At 51.1% G+C, this 25,213-nt stretch overlaps 1 protein-coding gene across 1 annotated transcript; it reads left to right on the top strand.

Moving 5' to 3' along the window:
- The first annotated feature begins 286 nt into the window (after positions 1-286).
- Positions 287-23,479, top strand: LOC139055917 (E3 ubiquitin-protein ligase MARCHF3-like). Its single transcript, XM_070533563.1, has 5 exons — positions 287-590; positions 1,810-2,037; positions 2,455-2,800; positions 4,182-4,343; positions 22,931-23,479. The coding sequence occupies exons 2-5, from the start codon at positions 1,884-1,886 to the stop codon at positions 23,076-23,078; spliced, it is 810 nt and encodes a 269-aa protein (XP_070389664.1). The 5' UTR covers positions 287-590; positions 1,810-1,883; the 3' UTR covers positions 23,079-23,479.
- Positions 23,480-25,213: the final 1,734 nt, after the last annotated feature.

Below are 25,213 nucleotides of genomic sequence, written 5' to 3'. Positions count from 1 at the left end.
AACGTCTTCCTCTTCTTCTGTTTCTGCTTGGCCGGTAGCTATATCGTCAATTGCATTAACATCCGGGCTTCTCAGAAAAGGAAGCTTACTGGCGGTGCCTCATGTTTGCTACAAGTGGCCAGCGAGACGTCAAAAACACGTCGCCGTTGTGGCGTGGCCTGCACACGCAGAGTTTCGTGCAATGCCTGCGCGGCTGTGCAGGCATCATTGATGCCCGCCTGTGGCGCCTCCTGCAGGCGCTCGTGCTCCGACTATGCGGCGCGCGTAGCGTCTTCGCCGTGTTCCATCTGGCTGTCCCATGCGTTGCTGCGAGACGTCGTAGCCCGAGGTGAAGAGCGCAGCCGGGCCGCAAGTTGACGCGGACCGGTGAGAGTGAGCTTCGAGTGAGCCGCGATCCACGTCGCCGGGCCCACCGGCGGGCACGCGGCGGTTCGAACACGAGCCCAGGAGGCGGCGCTGCTGCGAGTGCCGTTGCACGGTCGTTGGCGAGCTGCTGCTGCGGTCCGACGACAGGCCAGAGACTGCCGCCGGTCGCCAACCCGCTGGACCCTGAGCGGGACCGCACCGACTTGCGAGGCTGGAGCACAGTGGTGAATGATCACGCGCTTTCTTCTTGGCGATCACGCGGCGCTTGCATGTGAGCTGACGGTCGCTGTGAGTTCCGCTGCGGCTAACACGGCCTGTCGTCGCGCTTAACTCGTGCCGCGTTGCTGACCGCGCTAACGAGGTCGACTGGATGTTTGATGGCTCTCCGATAGGTGTGGTTGCTTTCCTTTCTAGAAAAGTCTCCCGATCTTGGCGTACCGATGGCATTGCAGCAATTGGCGCCTCCTTAAATTTGATTGTGGCACTGTACAGCTCTATATGCTTCACATGTTCTCCGCCTTATGATAGTCGAACGATTTACCCCTCTTATTAGCCACGACACCAAGCATGCTCCCATTTTCTTGCGCGATTATATCTGTCTCTTTACTGTAAACTGGCCAAGTCCCGGTGTGCGTAGCCTTCTTGTACGAATTCGACGATAGTGGGCCGAGTAGGAAGCCCCGCAGACAGCGCCGAGATGTGTCGTGCGCTTCGGTGCTGGCGGTAGAGCGGGCGCTTCCGCGTCTACGCGCATCTTTCGTGTGGGCGGGGCTGAGTCGACCTACCCCATACTGTCGGGCTTTCATCCGCGCGGCAAAGCTTGCCGCATTGTAGCTGTCGATCAAAATGCTCGACGCAAAGAGGTGTCGGCGCTCGAACGTAAATATTTGGCCGGAGGTTCCGAAATGACAACCGTCATGTCCCTGTAACAGCGCACTGAGCTGCGTGCTTGAACGCATGCGCGTGCGCGTTGCTCATGTGTACGCACATTCATCAACGAGCACAATTCTGCAATGCCAGCGTGTGCGTCGTCCGATAAGGACAGCACTCGACCTCACTGTATGCAGGGAACCATACACCCTGATGACTCCATTAAGGTAAAAGGTGTTCTGATTGCTGCGCAGCTTCGCTGCATCTAATTTGCTTGGCACCGTTTTGCCAACTGAGAATGTGTCCTACGGATAAGTAGTGCTTGCGATGTATCTTCATCCGTTGACGATTGAGTGGGCGCACGCTCGCATAAGAATTCGCTCTTATGATTTGCGTGTCAAAATGTCAGAGCTTAATAAAAAGAAACTTTAGACAAATCGTCTCTCGCGGGTAGCAAGTGGTATAAAAAATTACCCCCCCCCGCATAACTAGTCAACATAGTAATAATTAACGTAACACCGTGAAGTTAACGAAGATCTCTGACTTGTACGGACTGACACGAGTGCCTTGTAGCGCACCGGGCCGCACCCGGCGACGAAGCATGGGCGCCTGAGGCTGCTGCTGCCGCTTCCACCGCTGCTGCCTCGATGGTGTCCGAGCTGCCCGAGCTGACGCCGCCGGAGAACCTGTCCGAGAACAGCGCCGACTCCAAGGTGCAGTCGTGCAGCAATGGCGACATCTGCCGCATCTGCTTCTGCGGCGTCAGCACCGAATCGCTACTGGCGCCATGCAAGTGCAAAGGCAAGCACGGCGTCTCGTCGCATTGCTGTACCGCGCGGAGCGGCTTGGTAAAGACCCGCGGTACGGAAAGACAGGCGTGCAAAGCGAGAAGAACGCAAACGCCAACGATCAAGTGAAACAACTCAGAGCGACGGAAAGAAAGTGGAAGACGCCAAACTTGCGGGCGCATGCTCAAGGGAAGGCAGCGCGTCACCCGTCAATCGCAGACACGTTGTCATGTGGACGCAGTGATTTCGTGTTTTCCTTCTTTTTGCACCACCACGGAAAGTTGGCGTTTGCGTTGTTCTCTTTCTCATTGTGCCCGTACTGCCCGTACTCTACATAGATCCGTTCACAGCCGCCGCTGATGTCTCGGCACCCTTCGGCGGGGTACGACGATACTCATGTAAGACGGCGGCGAACATCGCCTCGTCGCAGGCTCACTGGCCAAGGTGCACAAGACGTGCCTGGAGACGTGGCTGGGCAACCAGGCGATCGACCAGTGCGAGATCTGCAAGTACCACTACATGACGGCGCGGCGGCCCAAGGGCTTCCACGAATGGCTCATGAACTCGAGCACGCGCGAGGACAAGCAGAACCTGGTGGGCGACATGGTGGCGCTGCTGCTGCTCACGCCGCTGGTGGTGTTCTCCCTGTGGCTCTGCACCGAGGGCGCCATCCAGTTCAGCCACGAGGGCTTCCCCACCTGGGAGAGCGCGGGACTCGTCTTCATCACCATCGTGCTCTTTGTCGTCTTCTGCGTGTGGGTCACCTTGCTCTACAGGTGAGCACTCGCCTACGGGCGCACATGTCAAATCGAACAATCGTCAGGTTTAGTCAGGCTGCGCGTATACGTGGAGCAAGGCCCGATGTTGGACGAGAGAAGTTTGGACACAGCGTGGGCTGCGCTACTTAATCCAAGTCTTGCAGAAAAATGTCCCGATGAATTCCTAATTTCTGTGTGCCGTGTCATTTTTACATATGTATTATACGTAGTCTGTGTGATTTCCGTACGAACGGCTATTTGGAAACTTATCGGGTTTCATGCGAATAATTTCCAGTAAATACGGAAGGTGACACATCTATTTGTTTTGAGAAGGCTCTATCGATGCACCACTGGTTGACGTGATGTGGTTACTTCCGCGCATGTATAGTGCGAACTAGGAGTCCGCATTCGCAAAAGAAATACAGGCAGATTACGCTGGCCGCACGGGCTGGGTGCATAACGGAAGACCTCACGCGCTCATTGACAAATGAAAATTACAGCAAATTACATGGGAACTAACGTACTTGTCCAAGTGGCTAGTCACAGGTGACCAATCCCAGCTTTATTTCTTTCAGGTGCTTTAAATCTGGCTTCAACACAAGGAAGTGGTCTGTGCACTGTTCCTTGATATAGCAAAGCATTCGACAGCATTTAGCATAGTCTTCCTCTACTTCAAGGGAAACTCCGGCGATTTCTTGAAATTCACGGATCTGCATGGAATTGGCTGAGTGCGTTCCTCTGCGCGCTTCAGTCATTTCTTTGAAACATCAGGCTTGAGAGTTGCGCAGATTTTTCACAAATGAATTTCGTTCATTCCCTCGTACCACCTGCCTTGCCTGCTCTTCAGCTACTGGCCACATTGTGTTATTACGTAAAAGGCAGTATACGCCGACATGCTGGGACTGAATGGCAGACGACAGGGCTGAGGAGTGCGCTCGCGAAAAGTTATGCTCTGTGTGGGAAGCAAGTAGTGCTACGTTGTTGGCGGCACGAACTTCAACCCTTGCCATCGACACCCGCAGCTTGAGCTGATGTCGATCGCGTTCAGCCGAGGTTAAGCCTATCACTGTCGCCAAGTTCGTGCGTCTACAGCTGGCGGACCTGCGCGACTGACCTGACTGACGGACCGAGCCACTAGGATGAAGAAAACTGCTTGTGTGGTCTGCATACGTTGTCCTGTGCTGCGCATTCGTCAGTGTGGTGCCCTAGATCATGGCACCTGAAATGAGCTTTAATCCCCATCAAAAAAGTTAGTGACCTCTGTCTGTGTGCCGTTACGTTGTTCACGTAGTGAATGCTGAAACAACGCGCACTGTGGCTGATGATTAAGGTCAATGCGTGGTTTTTCAGTGCTTTCGGCGACGTGTGCTCTCAACGCGCGCACGTAACATTCGTGCAGGTACCACTACACGATATGGAAGCAGTGGCGGTCCCACAACTTCCACGTCAACCTGCTGGTGAAGACCAACGCGTCCATGGGCGACGACCTGCCCGCGGCAGCCATGGCGCAAGTGGCGGAGCCAGAGGCCCTGCCCAGCGGCGACATAGACGACGGCCTCAGGTATCTCGTGGTCATTCTCTGCCCACAAGTCGCTCCGCAATTGTCACCACACGTGGCTTTTAATTCAGCCGTCCATGTAGGTGCTAGAGAGTTAGTCGGTGCCGTGGTTGAACGTGGCTATAGCTTCTTTACACAAACTCGGCCCGAGCAGGTCGAGTATAAAGTCGAGCTGACTCAACCCTGTCAGAACACGCATACCAAGAAATCTTGGACTTTCCCCCTTCGACCACCTGCCAAGCTCCACCGATTGAGCACGATGCAATTCATTAGTTCAGTGCAGGTGACGATACCGTGCCTGCCACCGACCTTCGGGTCGCGAGACCACCACGCCAACCGATTCAGCCACTGTCGGTTCATCATACGCGACCTTTAAAGCAGGGTTTTATATGCATGAAATAGACGCAGCGTAAGAAGCGAGCCAATCACAAGCGTTTCCTCCCTCCCGAGGAGGGAAGGAGGGGGATCGCATATTCGCTCGCCGCGCGCCCGCCGTTGCCCACCAATTCAGGCCCAGCAGTGAGATGGAGAGGCCGCATTTGGTTCGTTCTGGCGAAGGGCAGACTGTGTTGAAGAAACGGCAGCGGGCCGCGCGTCGTGCGTTCGGCCGAAGAACAGGTGGTGTTTGATGAACGCCACCTGCAACTCGCTCAAGAAAGGGCTCGTCGTCGACGTGCGAAGCTCGCCGTGAGGGAGCGCGAAGCCGAGGCGTCACGACAACGAAGAGCCGTGGAACCCGAGCTTCGCTTGCGCCCATCTTCACAGTAGTGGAAAGGCGGTTAATTTTTTAAAGCGAAGCTTTCTTTGCCTTTTCCGTCTGCTTTCCCACTGGTGTGGTTGCTGTGGCTGCTGCTGTAGCTGCTGCTGACCGGCACACCGCGTCGGGGGTAGTTGAGGGCGTGTATGTACATGGAAGGAGCGCGACAGAGAAGAAAACACACGAGGAAATCGTCTGCACCACCATGTGCACAATGGCCTCTGGGGCTCCCGGATCGTCGCCACATTAGCCTCTTCACAGCTGTGAATATCCGTAACGCCCCGCAAGCGTTTACCTTTCTACCAACGCGCAAGTCGAAGGTAAGCTAGATAGAATGGAAGAGAGGAGGGGGACAGGAGGCAGAAAATGCGTAGAACCGACGTAATTGCGAAACGAGTGAATAATTGCCACTCTTCGCTCGCAGTTCCCATACAAATACAAGCGGAGAGGGGGATAGGGAAAATATGACGTGAGAAGGCAAAGCTCCGCTGAATAAACGTAAGTTCGAGGTGTGGTATGGCGTGATTCTGCTATTTCTGAAAAATAAAGCCATACAATTATGTCTAGCGGACAACTTACGCAGGGCGTGCAGGAGCAAAGCCGCATTAATTAAAGTGCACCGCAGGGTCTAGGCGATACAATGGAAGCGGTCCCACGTCAAATTAACAATTCTGTGCACGCCGTGGTAGCTTCGCGATTATATACACTGTAAAATAATATACCCCCTTAAAGTGAAACAGGGTGTAAATCTAACTCACACACTTCGGGTGTGATTTACATAATGACACCCTAAGGGTGTGAGTTATAGACACACTTGCACCCTTTTTATCTTTTAAGGGTGTAAATTATCTTACGGTGCATTGCTGGAGGTCGCAGATTTGATCGAGACAGCTGCATTTGCTACCATGCAATCGTTCTGCGATAAGTTTTCTTTAAATAACACAGCACAGTATGGATTTACAAAGAACGAGAACTCGATTACACTGCTTGAACAATCTGCGGATTTTATCAACAATGAACTGGAAAATAACCACGAGGTACTAGCACCTGACCTATTAGACCTGACCATAGCATTTGACGCAATAGACCACAATATCTTGTTGGAAAATTTAAACAGCGTGGGCTTTCGAAATGAGTTTGACAAATTATTTAGTAATTACTTTAAAATTAGAAAGCAGTGTGTAAAGCTTGGGGACGTTTATGGCAACTTTCAACCAATCAAGTATGATGTACCACAAGGTAGTACGCTCGGACCATTGCTTTTCAACATATATGTATCTGATCTGAGTCTGTTAAAAACTGATTCGAAGCTGTTTCAATATGCAGACGATACAGCACTTGCCCTCGAAGTTGCTGAATATAAAGTGGAGAATCAAACATTTCAGCAGAATATTAGCAAAGTACTAGACTGGGTTTCAGAAACTACAATATGTGTAAATTGTAAAAAAAAAACAGAGCTACTCCGTTTCAGAAACGCGCACAAGAGTATTTCTCTACAGCTGCCTTTATACCTGCACGGTTCGATGTGTTCCCCGTGTAAGTGCCTTGTTTTAGAGTACGAACCAGTTGTTAAGTACCTAGGTGTTCTTTTTGACCAACACTTTACGTGGGCTGAACATGTTACCTACACATTTAAAAGGATAAGAGCCGCTGCGGCAATGACGTACAATTTTCGAGGGAAAACGCCACTGAATTTGCGGATAACCATATACGAAGCATTAGTTGAATCTCTGTTAATGTGTGCGGTAACACTATGGCACTTGCTCACACTATAAAAGGCACACCTTGAACAACACAATTGAACGAATTGTAAATAGAGTAACTTACAGCACTCCACTGCAATCAGCTGACATAGAAAGAACATGCGTTCTTCTTGGTGTATTACGAATACAGCAACTGGTTACCTTTGTTGTGCTTTCACGGTATTGCTTTTCCAATGATTTCAAGATACCAGTTCGCAAAAATGTAACATTAAGTACAACAGAGCGTTTCGTTAAATGATGTTGTCATACTAATTATGGTAGCAAGTGGCGCCAATATATTGTTCCAAATATTTTTACTCAGATTGACGATGACCTGTTCGGAATTACCTCCCAAAGGAAAATGCAGAAAGAAATTAGAAAATGGTGTGTGTCTGTGGGGGCAACATATAATGTTACACAAAGGTTCTTAAGTGTACTGCATTGCCTTGACATCAAATACACGTTCATTTTTTACGCTTCTTAAACACATCATCGTTCTCTGTGTATAAAATCCGGTTTGTGTAAGATACTGTTGCACCTGGAATATATACATTTGGAATATAATTTTGAATTGTTGAATTTGAATAAATAATGGTTAGCATACGATGTTCTATAACTATGTGGCACACTGTTGTTATACACACAGAGATGATCTGATTGGTCGACAAGCGCAATGTGCTTAGACCAATCAATTGAATGATATTATTACCAAGTGAATTTTTTTGAAATAAAAATTCAAATTGAAGTTGAATCCGGATATCGCGATAGCATGCGCGTGGGTGACGCGCGGGCGCGATTCATAGCCGCCGCCGTTGCCGCAGACAGACCTGCCAGACGACGCGCGCTACCGTGGCGCCATCTCGTAGCCATCGTCGCCGCACTACGTCTTTCACGCATTCGCCACGCCCGCCTCCTCGCGTCTTTCATGCCCCGCTGCGCTCCGCGTTCGCTCTTTCATCCTTCGATGCACCCGTTCGCTCGGTTACGCCGACGTCCGCCGCTAGAACGGGTGCTAAGAGCTGCGCTGTAAAATTCGCTCGCCGTCCTGGCCCTGCAACAACGGATGCTTAGCGAAGTCGTTGAAAACCAACCACTGCAACTTCTGAAGGGTGTATGCAATGCTTAATTCCCCAATTCCTCCTCCGGCGTATTGTTAAGCCACAGAAGCGTGTGGACGTTCGAGCTTCCCCCATGCTAGAATTCCACGGCAATACGACCAGCGGCAGCACGCAGCCGCTAGTTGAATTGCCGTTTCTATTCCATTTGCCGCTCCTCGTATTCACGCTACTCTTCATTAGTCCCAACTATGCGTTGCCTACTCATAACGGTGCGGCAACAACAAGGAAATCAGTTGCTGGGCTGGTTCTTTTGTGCATGACATGCTGGTGACGTCACCCCCCACGTCGCCGTGGCAGGTTGCGAAGCAATATTAGGTACTAGACAGTTTTAGTTACACGTACGTACAGGCTTTGCGTACGTAGAGCTTATACGTGTCAGCAGTGCGCATGCGTAAAACGTAGCGGCCGCGCGCTGGTCTCACGGACGTACGTGAGATTCATTTCTTTGCGCGCGTTTCTTGCGCACGTAGACAGCTTCGCGCGGGAGTTCCGAAAGATCACGAACAAGCGATAGCGGGCCGCGCGTGCGCAGACGGCTCGCATCGAAACATGGCGACAGGATTGAATTGGTTACCCCCGTGTTCACATTTCCTGATTGGAGCTACGGGGTCCCTTTTGGCGTGCGTCGCGTACGTGTAGCTAAAAGCGTTTCAGATGGCGTGCACGTAAGGTATACGTTGGCTTTTCACGTTTGCGTACGTGAACCCTCTACGTACGTGTAACTAAAACTGTCTACTTTTAGCTGGGCGTCCGCAGCAGCTCTGCGTACGCGCAAAGCCGTGGAGGCGTCAGCGCGCATGCGCAGTACGCAGGAGCACGCACGGCATCTTGCGTGCGCCCGCAGCTTTTGAAAAGCTGCGTAGCGACCACTGCGGGCTCAGCGGGCTTTGCGGGAGTTCTTGCGTGTTCTTGCGTGTCCACGAGGGCACATTTTTCGATATCACTCTTGCCGAAGATATTGACACGTGTACTTGTCTCTATCTGGCGACAAGTTATGCCGCCTAACAAATGTTAGCCTGTGCGCGTCCCACGCACAGCGTGGGACGCGCCTGTATGTATCCGAAGTTTCTGGAAAGTTATCGATGCTTCTATCCGCTGTCTGTTGTCGCCGAACCTCGTGTTATCTGATTTCATCGCTTGACACGAATGGTGTAGAACATTGTAGAAGGCATGCGGGTCCCAACGTTTAGTCTGGAACGTTCGATGACTGCTGTATAAAAGCCGACGCGCTTGACCCGGTTATCAGATTTTCGACGATCGCCGAGCGTGTTCGCCGCTGTCGTTGTGCTATAAGTGTAGCCTGTTTTGTGGGCACAGGTTCGCCCAATAAAAGCTAGTTTTGTCGTTCACAGTATTGCCACTGTGTTCCTTGACGTCACGACCACGTGACATCTGGTGGAGGTGCTTGTGCGTTCATGTACCGAACGCCCCCGCAAAGCCGCGATCCAAGCCCGATTCCCGAGGACGAAACCAACGTCGCCCAACACCAGCGTGCTAGCCGCCGACTGCAAGGACTGCCCCCAGAGCACGGACTTCTACCTGAGACGAGCAGGAAGATTGCCACAAGTCCACCCCAATGGCAGCCCCATCATCCCCCGTCGTGCTGCAGCAGCCCAGGGAGCCCCCCACGTTCCGCGGTTCAACATTCGAGGACCCGGAAACCTGGCTCGAGATGTACGAGAGGGTCGCTGCATTTAACAGCTGGAACAGCGACGACAAACTGCGACATGTCTTCGCATTGGAAGACGCTGCCAGGACGTGGTTCGAGAACAGAGAAGCCACCTTAACGACCGGGGACCTTTTCAGAAGCGGTTTCCTGCAGACATTCACAAGCGTCGTACGCTGAGAACGAGCCCAAGCACTACTAGAAACCAGAGTGCAGCTGCCTAACGAGACCACCGCGATTTTTACAGAAGAAATGAGCCGCCTATTCCGCCACGCCGACCAGGAAATGTCAGAGGAAAAGAAAGTCCGGCTACTAATGCGTGGTGTAAAGGAGGAACTTTTCGCCGGTATGGTATGAAACCCACCGAAGACCGTCGACGAGTTTCTTCGCGAGGCCACTAGCATCGAGAACACACTCGAGATACGAAACCGGCAATTCGACCGCCGCACCAACTCTACAAACTATGCCGGATTTCAATCACTGGCCTCCGACGACCTGCGCGAGGCTATCAGGGCAGTCGTACGAGAGGAGCTTCAGAAGATCTTCCCGTCGTCGCAGCCTCAAGTGGCCTCGATCGCTGACATCGTCAAAGATGAGGTTCAGCGGTCGCTTGGAGTTCCGGAGGTGCAACCTCAATTACCGCAACCCCAGCCCGAAGCGATGACCTACGCCGCTGTCGTACGCCGTCAAGGTCCCCCTCCGCGACCACGCCAGGGCCCTGCAACGCCGCAATTCCGTCGACCACCGCCGCCGCCGCCAGCGCGCCCACCCGTAGCCCAGCGCAGCTACCCGAAAAAGACAGACATTTGGCGAGCCCCCGACCTGCCGGCTTCTCCGCTCTGCTATCACTGCGGAGAAGCCGGCCATGTGTATCACCGATGCCCTTACCGCGACTTGGGACTGAGAGGATTCGCCGTCAACGCACCGCGTCCACAGCTTGGAGAGCACCCACGTGACATCGCCGACTACCTCGCCGCTACTCAATGGAGCCCTCGATGACCGACCCGTTCTACGTCACCAGGCCGCTACCTGTCGCCGCGGCGCCGACCATACACCGGCCCAGCCCGGGGCCGCTCTGCGAGCCCATATCCGGAAAACTAAAAGCAGATGGAGGTGCGGTTGCTGTTCGTCGAACTGACGAAGATCCTCCGCCGCCGACGAAGACGACGAAGAAACCATCTCGACGACCTAATGACCACACGCCGCCGTCCCGAAGAAGTCGGGAAGCCAAGACTACACCGACGAAAGACGACTTGACGACGCGACGTTCCAGCTTCAGTTCAAACGACGCAGCCGTGATCCGACGCCAAGACTAAACTGCAACGCCAGATAAAGAACCACCGACCTCGACGTGCTTCTCGACGGCCACGCAGTCACTGCCTTAGTCGACACAGGGGCCGATTACTCCGTAATGAGTGGACACATCGCCGCCCAGTTGAAGAAGGTTAAGACTGCACGGGAGGGTCCCCAAATTCGGACCGCTGGAGGACACCTCATTACGCCTACTGGAATCTGCACGGCAAGAATTACCGTTCATGACCGGACTTACCCTGCCACCTTCGTTATCCTGCAACAGTGTTCGCGAGACGTCATTCTCGGCATGGACTTCCTTAACCAACACGGCGCAATTATTGACCTGAAATCGAAGTCCATAACGCTGTCGGAAGATCGAGCGATACCACCGGAGAGCTCTAGTAGTCACCGTGCCTTAAGTGTGCTCGAAAGTCAAGTCAGCATCCCACCTCGCTCCAGCATTGTCATTTCCGTAAGCACCAAAACGCCTGCCGACATAGAAGGCGTCATCGAGGGTGACCAACGTCTACTGCTAGACCGTGAAATTTGCGTCGAAAGAGGGATCGCTCGACTGCATGGAGGGAAAACTGAAGTGTTGCTGACAAACTTCAGCCAGGAGTTCAAGCACATCAACAAGGGCACGACGATCGCGTACATCGAGGAAATTCTGGAAACCAGTAATGCGTTTGTCATCTCGGATTCCGCCACATCTACCCCGATGACCATGGTTCCCGAACCAGACTACGACATTAACCCAAGTCTCTCCGTGATTAAGCAACAGCAGCTCAAAAGTCCGCTCCAACGATACAAAGGCTGCTTTTCGACGTCTTCGAGGATTCCACAAACACCAGTCGCCAAGCATCGCATAATTACCGAGGAAAGCGCTCGACCACTCTGCCAGAGCCCTTACCGAGTTTCGCTGCGAGAACGGGAAGCTATAAGACAAGTCGACGAAATGCTGCGCGACGACATCATCCAGCCATCGAAAAGCCCGTGGGCATCCCCTGTTGTCTTGGCGAAGAAAAAGGACGGCACCTTACGTTTTTGCGTCGATTACCGCCGACTGAACAAAATCACAAAGAAGGATGTATACCCCCTACCACAGATAGATGACGCATTCGATCGGCTCTGCAACGCAAAATACTTCTCGTCGATGGATCTCAAGTCTGGCTACTGGCAAATAGAAGTCGACGAGACAGATCGCGAAAAGACCGCCTTCATCACGCCAGACGGCCTCTACGAGTTCAAGGTCATGCCATTCGGACTCTGCTCGGCGCCTGCAACATTACAGCGCGTCATGGACACGGTGTTAGCAGGATTGAAGTGGCAGACCTGTCTTGTTTACTTGGATAACGTCGTCGTCTTCGCCGAAAATTTCGACGATCACCTTAGGCGGCTTGCGACAGTACTAGAGGCCATCAAGTCATCAGGGCTCGCTCTGAAGCCAGAAAAGTGCCGCTTCGCTTACGATGAGCTTCTGTTCCTAGGCCACGTCATCAGCAAGTCTGGAGTTCTCCCCGACGCGCACAAGACAGCTGCCATTGCAAAGTTCCCGCAGCCCATCGACCAGAAGGCAGTGCGTAGATTTCTTGGCATGTGTGCCTACTACAGGCGATTTGTCAAGGACTTTTCACGTATCGCTGAGCCGCTAACACAGCTAACTAAATGTGACGTCGAGTTCAAGTGGGAAACGCCGCAGGCCGATGCATTTCAAGAACTCAAACGACGCATGCAGTCGCCGCCCGTACTTGCGCACTTCGACGAGCACGCCGATACCGAAATCCATACTGACGCCAGTAGCCTAGGCCTCGGTGCCGTGCTAGTCCAGAGAAAAGATGGTCATGAACACGTGATAGCTTACGCTAGCCGATCGTTGTCAAAAGCGGAAGGCAATTATTCTACAACGGAAAAGGAATATTCCTCGCCATCGTTTGGGCTAAAGCGAAATTTCGGCCTTACCTGTATGGCAGGCTATGGAAAGTGGTCAGCGACCATCACGCTTTGTGTTGGCTAGCGAATTTAAAGGATCCTTCAGGACGGCTGGCGCGGTGGAGCCTAAGACTGCAAGAATATGATATCACTGTAACCTATAAGTCCGGACGAAAACACTCTGATGCCGATTGCCTATCACGCGCCCCCATTGACTCGCCGCCGCAAGATGACGAAGATGACGACGCCTTCCTCGGCATTTTAAGCGCAGAAGACTTCGCTGAACAGCAGCGAGCAGACCCGGAGTTGAAAAACCTCATCGAGTATTTGGAAGGGCACACCGACGTTGTCCCTAGGGCATTTAAGCGAGGATTATCTTCGTTCTCGCTTCAAAACAACCTACTCGTAAAGAAGAACTTCTCACCAGTGCGCGCCAACTACCTTCTTGTTCTCCCGTCAGAACTGCGTCCAGAAGTATTGCACGCTCTACACGACGATCCAACCGCTGGGTACCTTGGATTCTCGCGGACGCTGTCGAGGATACAAGAAAGGTATTACTGGCCGCGCCTGACCGCCGACGTCGCCCGTTATGTAAGAACATGCCGAGACTGTCAGCGACGCAAGACACCACCGACAAGACCAGCCGGATTACTACAGCCAATCGAGCCTCCTTGCCGACCATTCCAGCAGATCGGGATGGACTTGTTGGGACCCTTTCCGACGTCAACAACCGGAAATAAGTGGATCGTTGTGGCGACGGACTACCTCACCCGCTTCGCTGAAACTAAAGCACTGCCGAAAGGTAGCGCCCCCGCAGTAGCGAAATTCTTTGTGGAAAACATCCTGCTGCGACATGGCGCCCCAGAAGTCATCATCACCGACAGAGGAACGGCCTTTACAGCGGAGCTCACCCAGGCCATTCTGCAATAGTCAGACAAGGCACAAGAGGACAACTGCCTACCACCCACAGACGAATGGTCTTACGGAGCGGCTGAATAAGACCCTCGCCGACATGCTAGCAATGTACGTCGACGTCGAACACAATACCTGGGATGCCGTCCTGCCGTACGTAACATTCGCTTACAACACGGCGGTGCAAGAAACAACACAGATCACGACGTTCAAGTTGGTTTACGGCAGGAACCCGACGACGACGCTCGACGCCACGCTGCCGCACGTAACTGACGAAGAGAATCTTGACGTCGCTACCTATCTCCAGCGCGCCGAAGAAGCCCGACAGCTCGCCCGCCTGCGAATCAAGAACCAGCAGAGGACCGGCAGCCGACACTACAACCTCCGACGACGCTTCGTCGAGTACCAGCCCGGCGACCGTGTTTGGGTATGGACCCCGATACGCCGACGAGGACTGAGTGAGAAACTATTGCGACGCTATTTCGGACCCTACAAGGTCATCCGACGTATTGGCGCACTGGACTATGAGGTCGTGCCAGACGGCATTTCGCATTCACAGCGACGACGCGCACGACCTGAAGTGGTCCACGTGGTGCGTCTTAAACCGTTTTACGGACGCTAACGAACTTTCCTTATTTTGGTTTTTCTTTGCTACGAGTGCTTATTTATTACTTTCGTTTGTTTGCAGCATCGGGTCGATGCTTTTTAAGAGGGGGGGTATTGACACGTGTACTTGTCTTTACCGGGCGACAAGTTTTGCCGCCTAACAAATGTTATCGCACAGCGCGGGACGCGCCTGCATGTATCCGAAGTTTCTGGAAAGTTATCGATGCTTCTATCCGCTGTCTGTTGTCGCCGAACCTCGTGTTATCTGATTTCATCGCTTGACACGAATGGTGTAGAACATTGTAGAAGGCATGCGGGTCCCAACATTTAGTCTGGAACATTCGATGACTGCTGTATAAAAGCCGATGCGCTTGACCCGGTGATCAGATTTTCGACGATCGCCGAGCGTGTTCGCCGCTATTGTTGTGCTATAAGTGTAGCCTGTTTTGTGGGCACAGGTTCGCCCAATAAAAGTTAGTTTTGTCGTTCACAGTATTGCCACTGTGTTCCTTGACGTCACGACCACGTGACAATATGACTGCGGCTTTTGGTTTGACTTCGTTGCGGCTGATATTGGCTACACAGTTTCAGTAGGTGGCATATGCCGGCGCTGAGTAGCACACTACTGGTTCCTACGCGTGCAAGTCAGTACGTGCAAGTCAATATGCGGAGCTTCCATAGAAGCCCATACGTTCAAAACACGACGCTTCATCGTCTCTGTGTGATGAGGGAACACTTCCGTCGGAAGAAAAGAATAATGTGGTGTCATATTCGTTAAAGACAGAAGTGAGGTCATTGTGTTCTCGAAAGCGCGAAATTTGTTTTGGTGGCCTGTCGTTAGAGCTGTATGTTCAAATGCCCCGCCGTTCGACTTGATGAGTGTTTCGAGCTGTCAGCGTGGAGAGCGATGCAGGAAAAGGCCAGCCGTACCGGTGTCGACATTGCACCCCTGAACAGAACCTACTTTCTTTGGAGGCCGACGAAAGGTTTAGGATGTAGAGTGCTGGTCCTATCGTCGAATGCCAAGCCCGTCGGCCAGCGCAGTCACTACTGCTGACTACTTTCGACTGAACATGTTCAGAAATGATGAATGTACTAGCGTCACCAGATTCAGACAAACGTCGACAAGCAAAGCAGCGCAAGGTGTGAAGGGGCGGGAGGGGGAGGGGGGGGGGGGCGTACAGTAAGAGGTGAGCTTTACGAGCGCACCTTTATGTACACTTGAAGAGCTGCATTGTATTGCGATAGCGCGGCGTACGATGAGCGCTGAAAAGAGGTGTTTATCAATAATAATAAAATAAAATAGAGTTGTCTTTTCTTTACTCGTCACGCATGTATAAAATTGATTAGGAATTCTATTTTCATTGAACGAATGTAACTGTCTCTCACTTTGATTCAGAAACGCTTTTTTTCTTTTCCAATGTTTGTTCCCTCCAAACATAGTCGCGCTTCAATCGCTGCTCCCATCAGCACCTTTGCTGATGTCAATTTGTTCTGAACCGCGTTTCGCCCGAAACTTCGCAACCTATTTGGATCGACCTTGGAAAGGGCTTCAACCCCGGAACTTCGTAAAGAGTGAGCACCACTCGTTAAGCAATGAGAAAGGGGGTGGCGCCGCTTAGTGTCGCAAGTTTGGCTCACATTATCTACACACACACCTACCCCGACTGACACGCAAACTTAGCTAACCTATCAAGAATAAGTGGATGGGCGCACACTACATGCATACATACATGCATACATACATGCATACATACATGCATACATACATGCATACATGCATACATACATGCATACATACATGCATACATACATGCATACATACATGCATACATACATACATACATACATACATACATACATACATACATACATACATACATACATACATACATACATACATACATACATACATACATACATACATACATACATGCATACATACATACATACATACATACAATAAATGACTGACTGCACGAAGCTGAATGTTTCGCGGTGGCCCATAAGAGTAAAGCGAGTTACTATCTCTAAAACATCTTTGCTAGACGGTATTACTATGTGTATAACAGCTACGTTTCAAGCCTTGTGGGCAGTAAGAGAAAGATCTATCGGAACTGTGCACACCCGCGAGCGATTAGGCAGAAAAAAAATGGAGGACGCTTAAGCTTCGCCTTCAAGAGTGGAACGCGACAGCGTTCCCGTCGACCCGCCAAGGGGTGTAAGACAATGGGCTACAGGGCAGCCATCACTTACGAGGCGCCCGCATCGGACGCGGTGAGCGTCGAGCCATATGGTCGAGCAACGCGGCGTTCGGCGCAGCAACGAAACGTGCGCCTGAGCAAGCGGAGCGAACCAAAGAACTCGGTATCCCGGAGGGGGAAATGATGCACGCCAGCCAAACGTCGTGATCGGCACGGGCAGAGACATAGAGAGATAGTGATCTAAAGAAGGGAAGGACGCTTGATTCTACAGAGAAGGAGATTCTTGATGGGAAGGAAAGGTTGGGGTAAAGTGCAGCGCAGTAACTGTCTCTCAGCAGAGGACACCTCAACCGCTCTGCACAGGGGTTAGGGAATGAAAGTAGGGGGAGAGAAAGAGCACCAGAAACAGCAGAGCTAAAGGCGGTCGGCGAGGCCGACAGCCTCGGCGAATGTCAGGAGCGCACGTAGAAGTGTCCTGTGTCGTGAAGGGCAGCCCGAGGGAGCAAGGCGAAGCGTTGTCAGGGGAGAGAGTCCGAGCCGCGACAGCTCCAATGCGCGCGTGGCGCGCCATCTGTCGGAGCAGCGCCGTACATGGAGAGGAGGGGGTCTTAGGTGTTTGCCGCAAGATGGCTCTCCGTGTGCGGAAAGCGCAGAAGAAATGCAGCGAAACGCACTTCGCTACTCGTGTAATTGCGACTTCTGTAGGTTACATGTTCATAATTACCGATATACACCACAGTATAACTTTCCACGGCTCGTTTCGAAGGCAACACCGCATTCACTAGAGGCGCGTTTGTACCTTTTGGAAGCATCGAAATCGTGGCTGAGTGGTAGCGTCTCCGTCTCACACTCCGGAGACCCTGGTTCGATTCCCATCCAGCCCATCTTGGAAGTTGCTTTTTATTTATGGAGTGCCTGCCGTGATTTATCGCTCACGGTCAACGCCGCAAACGCCGACGCCGACGACACCGGCTTTTCTGCGACACGAGCTCCTTAACGCTATCGCGTTAATAATCAGATAGCGATCGCACCGAGGAAATTTACTGAGTCATAAATGTGACAAGCCGCTGCTTCAAAGTATTTGACAAATAAAGAACGCGGAGAAAAGCACACTTATCCTGATTCAGTTCATAAGCGGAAAGTTTGGACAGCTTGGAATATATATATTTAGCCCCGCTTTTAAAACAAGCACCATATACGCTGCTCGCGCCATTTGTACATAGCTTAATGAGCTCCTAAAGCGTTTTTCCACGTTGTCTGAAGCTGTGGCCAAGGCTTCGTGTCATCCGCCCAGTCAAATATCTCCCGAAACAGTGGTTTGCTGAGTCGTACCTGCGTCATACACATACATTGTTGACAGGGAGGCCGCTGAGGCAAGCAATAGACGCGTCAGCACGTGATCAAACATGGCAGCGCCCACGGTATCGCCGCTAAAAGGGTCAGTACGCGCGTCCGCGGAACGCTGCAGGCAGGTTCGGAAGGGAAGTGGGGGTCGCTGCCAAGCGTGCAACATCCGAGCACGTGCGCGTGGTGTATGATTCCCCCCTTTGCTTGATAGCTAGACGCAATGAAGCTGTGCGCTATGGTGCTTCAAGAAGCGAGCGTGATGGCCGCCGGCCAGTTGATCTCAAGTGTGACAGGAGGATTCTCCAACGCTCCCTCGACCTCTCCCGTTTCGTCTGGACTGAGAGCCATTGGCGCGTTTCCTTGCGCGCGGAAGGCGCTCTGGAGGGCTTAAGCGCGACTGACGGCTGAAATCGCGGCACTGGTCGTTTGCTGGTCATGCTGCGCGTCTGCAGTTGTGGGAATGCCTTCATCGTGGCTTCTTTGTTGCTTCTACGAAGCGGCCGGGTTTCCTAAATGCTCAGTATCTAAGCAACCTTAGCGAACGACGACGGGAGCTTGATTTTGAGAAGTGCTCTCGTGATTCGCAGTTCAATTCAACATCGGCGATATAGCTTTCACGAGTATACTTGGGTGCCATGGAGGAAAGAGAAAAATTGCTAGGGGAAGCATGACGCCAGCCTGCTAGCCTCGGCAAGCCAGCCTCCTCTAACGACGGCCCGCTACTACGTCTTCGGCTCCTATCTACGCGGTGACTGTTGGGGTGCAGGCCTTGTAGGCGTTCATGGTTGTCTGACCTTTTCAAGACGCTGTTCAGTACGCGCTAACGCTAAGTGGCGCCCTCGTCATAATCGATCCTCGCCACACTCTGTCTGGTCTGCTCTCTCCCGTACACGATCCACGCGCTCAGCCACATCTTCCGCATCACGTGGTGGAACAACCCAAGGTAACTATTCTTTGCAAATCAGGGCGGGAGGAGGTACTTTTACTAGTACAATGTGAATAATGCGCACCATTCACCCTGAAGATGTGTAAACGCGCAAAAGGGAGCTGAAATGAGGTGTATCTCACAGGTACGCCTGTGACATGCACCTCTCCTTTACTTGGCAAACAAGGAACCACATAAAATGGACTCCCGCATGAAAGAAGCGCAGGAAGAATACCGCCAAGAAAAAGTAAATGAGCGAAAGTGTAAAATAAAGGTTTCTAGTAGCGCTTTTACAATTAGCTCTGGAAGAATTATAGATAAATATATCTTTGTGGAAGAATCACAGTTCTTTTGGACCCCTCGTTAACTGCTCTACCAAGTCGCAATACCGACTCGTGTTGTTATTTGGGAAGTTGCGTAATGATGCGTGGTCAGCAGTCCCGTTTAACCGCGTAGAGCGCAGGACGCTGCGGTTCTAGACGCACTGCGCCCGCCACGGAAGGTTAGAAAAACACCCAAGTCAGCACAGCAGAAATGTGGCTACATCAGGTGGTTCGACTGATAACGGTAGAAGCGTCATTCAAAACACACGGAATTATTCTGCACTTCTGGCGGCGTTTTCTCTACTTGATTTTGAAGTAAAAAGACGTTGATCAATAAATATTTTCACAAACAACGCTTAAATTTGTTAATTTTCGCGGTTCCGTCTTGTTTAGCTGTTGCCTTGTCTCTCTCCCTTAGTAGATCGCTTAATTACTCAGCTCCTTGCGACTCTTGATTCCTGTTGCCAATTTTGCACGAGGAGTGTTGTACAATTATGGAATAGGCAGACGAGGTAACGGATGACAGTCATATTGCTTATGGGTTTAACGGTTATTGCAAGGTCTGATGTTGGACGCTGTTTCGCATTATTTTATTTTCCACCTTATCTAAAACATTTCGCGGGTATACGGTTCCGAGGATCTGCCAGCGTCGCGGCGAGCCGTCACTCGAGGAAATAATGAAGCAAAAGGAAAAGCTAAACGCAACTGGCGTTTTCTCCGGTCGCAACTCGTTCCACGAGCTTACAGACCAGCTGACTAAGGACCGAATCCCTTTCCTGGCCCCTGGATCAGTGTAAACAAAGAAGGTTGAACCAACGAAGCAACAGCGATGCGCGTGATCCTTGAACAGATGGAGACAACTGAACTCATCTCGAGTTAATCGCGCGGGCACCGATTCGATGAGAAAAGTGGCCTTCACACCCCAGGAGATGCCGACGACTATCACCATCCAAAAGGAGTGAAAAAATTGACAACCATTCCACTCTGTAAAGACGGAATGCACCGAAAACTGACGTGGGCCGATCCAGTAGGTTGTGCAATGTCGTGCCGACCCACGCCATAAGTGAAGCAAGCATTAGGCACTCCACATACGTGGGCCGATCCCGAAGATAGTGCGACACCGGGCCGACCCCCGCCGGAGGTGAAGCAGGCGTTAAGCAGTCCCCCTACGTGGGCTGATTCCGAATATAGTGCAATACGGGGCACACCCGCGGCGGAGGTGAAGCAGGCGTTAAGCACTCCCCATATGTGGACCCATCCCGAAGATCCCGAAAGGCGCGTTACAGGTTCTCGAACCCACAGGTGTATGTGGCATTGAGCTTGGACCCTTTCTGCACTATCACCAGGATTGGCCCACATGAGTTTTTACGGTGACGGACGCCGAAAAAGCTGCGGGAGGTTAGTCATACGCAGATTTCGGTGTAAAAGGCAGCAAAATGTTGACCGCCGAGTAGATTGATTTCTCGGCTCATTAGGAATGTGTGTGAAGAGTGATGGCGTGGGCGGTGAGGGTGGTATGCCGCCTAATTACCCGCTCCCCCCATGGGTACGTGCCTGCGGTGAGGGCTCATTTCCCAGGATCCTTTCTTTTTACATATTTAACTAGGCTTCAAGATGGCCATGTGACGCTCCCTTCCAGTCTTTTTTTTTCTTCCTCCTTGTTTGGGGCTCGCTTTCAGTGCGATTCACGGTAAATACACATTTTGGTGGCATGACTGCTGGTACTGCGCATACGCAATCATGGCACGTATTGTCATAGACGAAACTACCGTTGATTTTTCGTACTATCAGGACTTACGCAATTCTGAACGCTAAGCGCGATGTGCGACAGCACAAGAAAGCAAGACAGTGAGACAGACCACCTGCGCTGATGTTGCGAATCGTAGTGGAGAGGTGGCATTACGTAAACTGAAGTTTCCTTTGTGCACAATAATAACAGCATTCACTTTCGTTTACGTGGCATATCTTCATAGCACGCAGAAAAAAAGGGGGGGGGGGGGGAGTTCAGTCCCGAGGTGCCCACAACGCACGCGCGTGCCGCACGTGCTTTTGCACAAACTCACAAACAAGAATTTCAATATTCTTTAAATATTCATCTATCACATTTTATTCTTACAGCGAAATAATTACAGCGTCAAGGTTGGGCGTCACACTTGTTACAGGGTATCGTGATGCACATGAAATAAGGGTCATTATTAAAGGAAAAATCACACATCCACCCAATCGTAGCAATTGCTACGGTCTTTCTTGTATGTCTTCTAGTATGTCTCCTGGGTCTTTCTTGTATGTTAAAGACTCTTGTGCGTACATTATCATAAATGCTTTCGCGTTTGTAATCCCTATTCATGTGCTCTATTTAGTCTCGCATGAAGGTCTTTTATTATTTGACATGTTCAATTTAGGAGAGAGCCTGAACGAGTGAGAGCCAGGCTAAGTGGGCCTGCCTCGCTCGGACTGCAATGAATCGATCTGTTTAAGCCCGGCTGAGTAGAGTCTTGGTCTGAATCCGAGTGATCCCGGATCAGTGCAATTCTGGTTGGCCTGAGTTCGAGTGAGACCGGCTGAGTAGAATTTTGGTGAGCTTTAGTCTGACTGAGCGCTAGTAAAAAAAAAAAAAAGATCCGTTCATTTTGCCGACGTACGGCGAGATTACTGGATCAATTGGTACTAAATGAGCATCATCATTTAATGTCCCTTAAAGACCCCTTTCAGTGCAGTGCATAAGGGGGGGGGGGTGCAAAGGCATCAATAATAACATGTTCACTACTATAAAATGGTTAACTTACTTATACAATGGTAAACATAAATGTTCACGTATTTTCCGCAACACTGACAAGCCACATACTACAAATGGCGATATGAATCCCTTCAGCTGAATGTCACGTGGTTCGTCGCTAGGTTGTCCCTGCTTTATCCGGCATTTATTTCTCGATGTCCCGTGATCGCAGCAGCACATTCGTTATTTTCTGCTTGTGTACCTCTTAAGCACTTGTGCACTCTCTTTGTATAAATTCGGATGCCCTCGTGTGATCATACGTGCCGACATTTCAAATTTAATTAGAAAAAAGCACGCGGCAGCACGGCTCTGCGTGCAAAGCCCGTGCGAAGCGAATGGTCTTAAAATAAAACTGCGGCCCCGCTGTCTCAACTTTCGGCTAGCTGATTCCGATCGGCGCTTTGCGCGACTACCTATTGGACTCATAGCCACCTCAGCAGGGGAGCGAGGGGCGGGGAGGGCGGGGGGGGGGGCGAGACGCATTGCTTTATCGTGCCGTTTAGCCAAGCTTCATTTTTACGCCGCCGCACTGCGTCGCGCGCGGATGGCACAGCGAGGAGCGTTTCGTGCGGAGTCTTCACCAGTTACTTCGGCCTAGATGGCCATAGTGAAACGTAGAAACACGGAACTACGCTTTTATGCCATTCCCCTTCGATTTTCCGATATAAACATGTGCCGTCAAGTTTGGAATGAATTGTTTAATTGATTTACTTAAGTTAATTAGTCAATGTATTGTTTGAGTGTTAGTCGTAAATTATAACTGCCTTGGCAAATAATTCGTCTGTCGCGACTTGATTTCAGTAACTTGCATGCGCCTTTAAAAAGAAGTGTTCGAAGAAACCAAGAAACGCTACGTGCAAGGGCGATAACGATGCTCGACTCAACACCCCGATGAGAGGTCGGACTCTAGAGCAAATCACAGTAACTAAGGCGTCGTCAGCTGGCTGCATTGAGAGCCATCGGTGACGTCACACGTGTTGCCCATGACGCAGCGCCGTGGTGGTAGAGGAGCCGCCGGAGCTGGACGCCGCCGAGGAAGGCGCGACGGACAAGGCCGAGTCGCCACCCTGCACGCCGTCCAAGGAGTCGCCGCCCAAGTCCACCAGCAGCACGCTCATCATCTACACGCCCGCCGTCTGATGAGCGCAGCACGGAGCTCCGCCCACCGCAGGCACCTGCCACCCCCCCGGGGCGTGGTGGCGTTCTTCAGAGCTTGTCACCAGGAGCGGGGCGGTCTTGACCACCGCGGCCCACCGCTGTTGTACACACACCACCACCACCACCACCGCCATTCGGCGATCCAGAGTCGAGAGGGAAGGGAGGGAAAGGGTGGGATAGCGAAAATTACCACCGCCGTCCACGCATGCATTTGCTTTTGGGTAATGCGCGAGTGAAAAGGAATAAAATGTGTACGTGTTGACCCTCCCCAGAACGCCGCAGAGGAACTACGTCGTCCACGCGCAAGTGCTACAGGGGGCAGTCTGTCTCTATCGACGATGCAAAAACAAAGAAGAAATACATGGTACACAATTGTGCAGTAATTTCATGTCGCAAGGTTAATACTAAAAACGTGCGGTGCGGAATGTTGTACAATCCTACAATGTTCCAACACGGTGCGCAAAACGATTCTTTCCATCCTCGATGCACTAGTGAATCTATAGATGTTGCGCATCTGGCGTCGTACCACAAGGGACAAAGTTCCTGCCTGCGATTCCATATTCCATATTTCCACATTTTTACACACGTATACAAACAGAACCGTGAGTGTTGATACAATATCAATCAACACAGGTGCCATAGATATCGGTTACAACAGCTGCACACTGACCTATAGTGCAAGGTTGAGTGGTCGAGTGCAAGTGACATAAGAAACGAGTACCAGAGCAATACACAACTGACATAAGAAGGAGATGGACAAATCACCGACTCGTCCGTCTTGTGTCTTGCACTGTTGCTCGTTTTTTTATGCCGCTCGCACTTTAGTCGAGTATAGTGATTCAAATCATGTGCTGCCGTTAGGAAACTTCACTGAATACACAGTGAACACCTAAACATAAAAACAGTGAAAGGAAAATGGACGACTTGGGTACCGTACACTCGCAACTAAAGGTTCTGTAATGCTCACGATATACACAAATGCAAACATATAGTGTACGCAAGTTATGCAAGGCGCACCAGCATATCCTGCCGCTCGTATATATTGCTTTTGTCATGCAACTTGATAAACGTCTGACCAGTGGCATATGCAAGGAGGCAGAGGTTGTAGGGACAGTCAGGCCGTTATATGTGGTCTTTTTTGACATTAGAGACGCGTACGACAACGTAGACCACATTTTGTGGAAAATTCCGGAAGGGGTAGGCTTACGTGACGATTTTCTGCAGCTTTTGCGAGAGATTTACCTAGAAAATACCGTTTGCGTTGGATGGGAAGGAATGAGGAACAAGGGGGAAGTTGACATCGACAAAGGACTGAGGCAGGGGTGCCCTTTATCTCCCCTGCTCTTTATGATGTACATGGTGAGGATGGAAAGAGCGCTGGAAGGAAGTAATATCGGGTTTAATCTCTCATGCAAACAGGCGGGTACAGTAGTAGAGCAGCAGCTTCAAGGTTTATTTTATGCGGACGACATTATGTTGCTAGCTAACAAGCAAAGTGATCATTTGCAACGTCTGTCTAATATCTGTTGACAGAAAGGCGAGAATTTCGGTTTGAAATTTAGTGTTATCAAATCAGGTGTTATGGTATTCAATGAAAACAGTGAACAGACAGTGGCAATGCAGGGCCAGGAAATACCTCGGGTAAAAGATTATTACTACCTTGGTATATGGATAAACGAAGGCAATAGATATGTGGAAACACAGGAAAAAACTTTAACAGTAAAGGGGAAGAGAAATGCAGCCATAATGAAGCACAGAGCGCTACGGGGGTACAATAGGTACGAGGTCCTCCGAGGTATGTGGAAAGGTGTAATGGTTCCAGGACTTACTTTTGGAAATGCGGTTGTTTGCTTGAAATCAGGGGTACAATCAGGCCTCGATTGCAAACAAAGGTCATGTGCACGCCACGCATTGAGCGCTCACGAGAAGACTACAAATGAAGCTGTGCAGGGTAATATGGGCTGGACAACTCTTTAAGTGTGGGAAACTCGCAGTAAAATTGATTATGAAGAACAACTGAGGAATATGGCAGAAAGTAAATGGACCGGGAAAGTGTTCAGGTATTTGTACAGGAATAACATTGATTCACAGTGGAGTAAAAGAACTAGGAAGCTTAC

Source organism: Dermacentor albipictus, chromosome 2, assembly GCF_038994185.2.
Source record: "Dermacentor albipictus isolate Rhodes 1998 colony chromosome 2, USDA_Dalb.pri_finalv2, whole genome shotgun sequence".
NCBI classification, from domain to species: Eukaryota; Metazoa; Arthropoda; class Arachnida; order Ixodida; family Ixodidae; genus Dermacentor; species Dermacentor albipictus.
The sequence above is the reverse complement of the archived record's forward strand: the minus strand, read 5'-3'. Positions and strand labels throughout refer to the sequence as shown.

Coding starts and splice junctions, on each gene's coding strand:
- LOC139055917 (XM_070533563.1), top strand. CDS start 1,884: ATGGTGTCCGAGCTGCCCGAGCTGACGCCGCCGGAGAACCTGTCCGAG. Junction 2,038..2,454: donor GGCGCCATGCAAGTGCAAAG/GCAAGCACGGCG, acceptor GCCTCGTCGCAG/GCTCACTGGCCAAGGTGCAC. Junction 4,344..22,930: donor GACATAGACGACGGCCTCAG/GTATCTCGTGGT, acceptor CCCATGACGCAG/CGCCGTGGTGGTAGAGGAGC.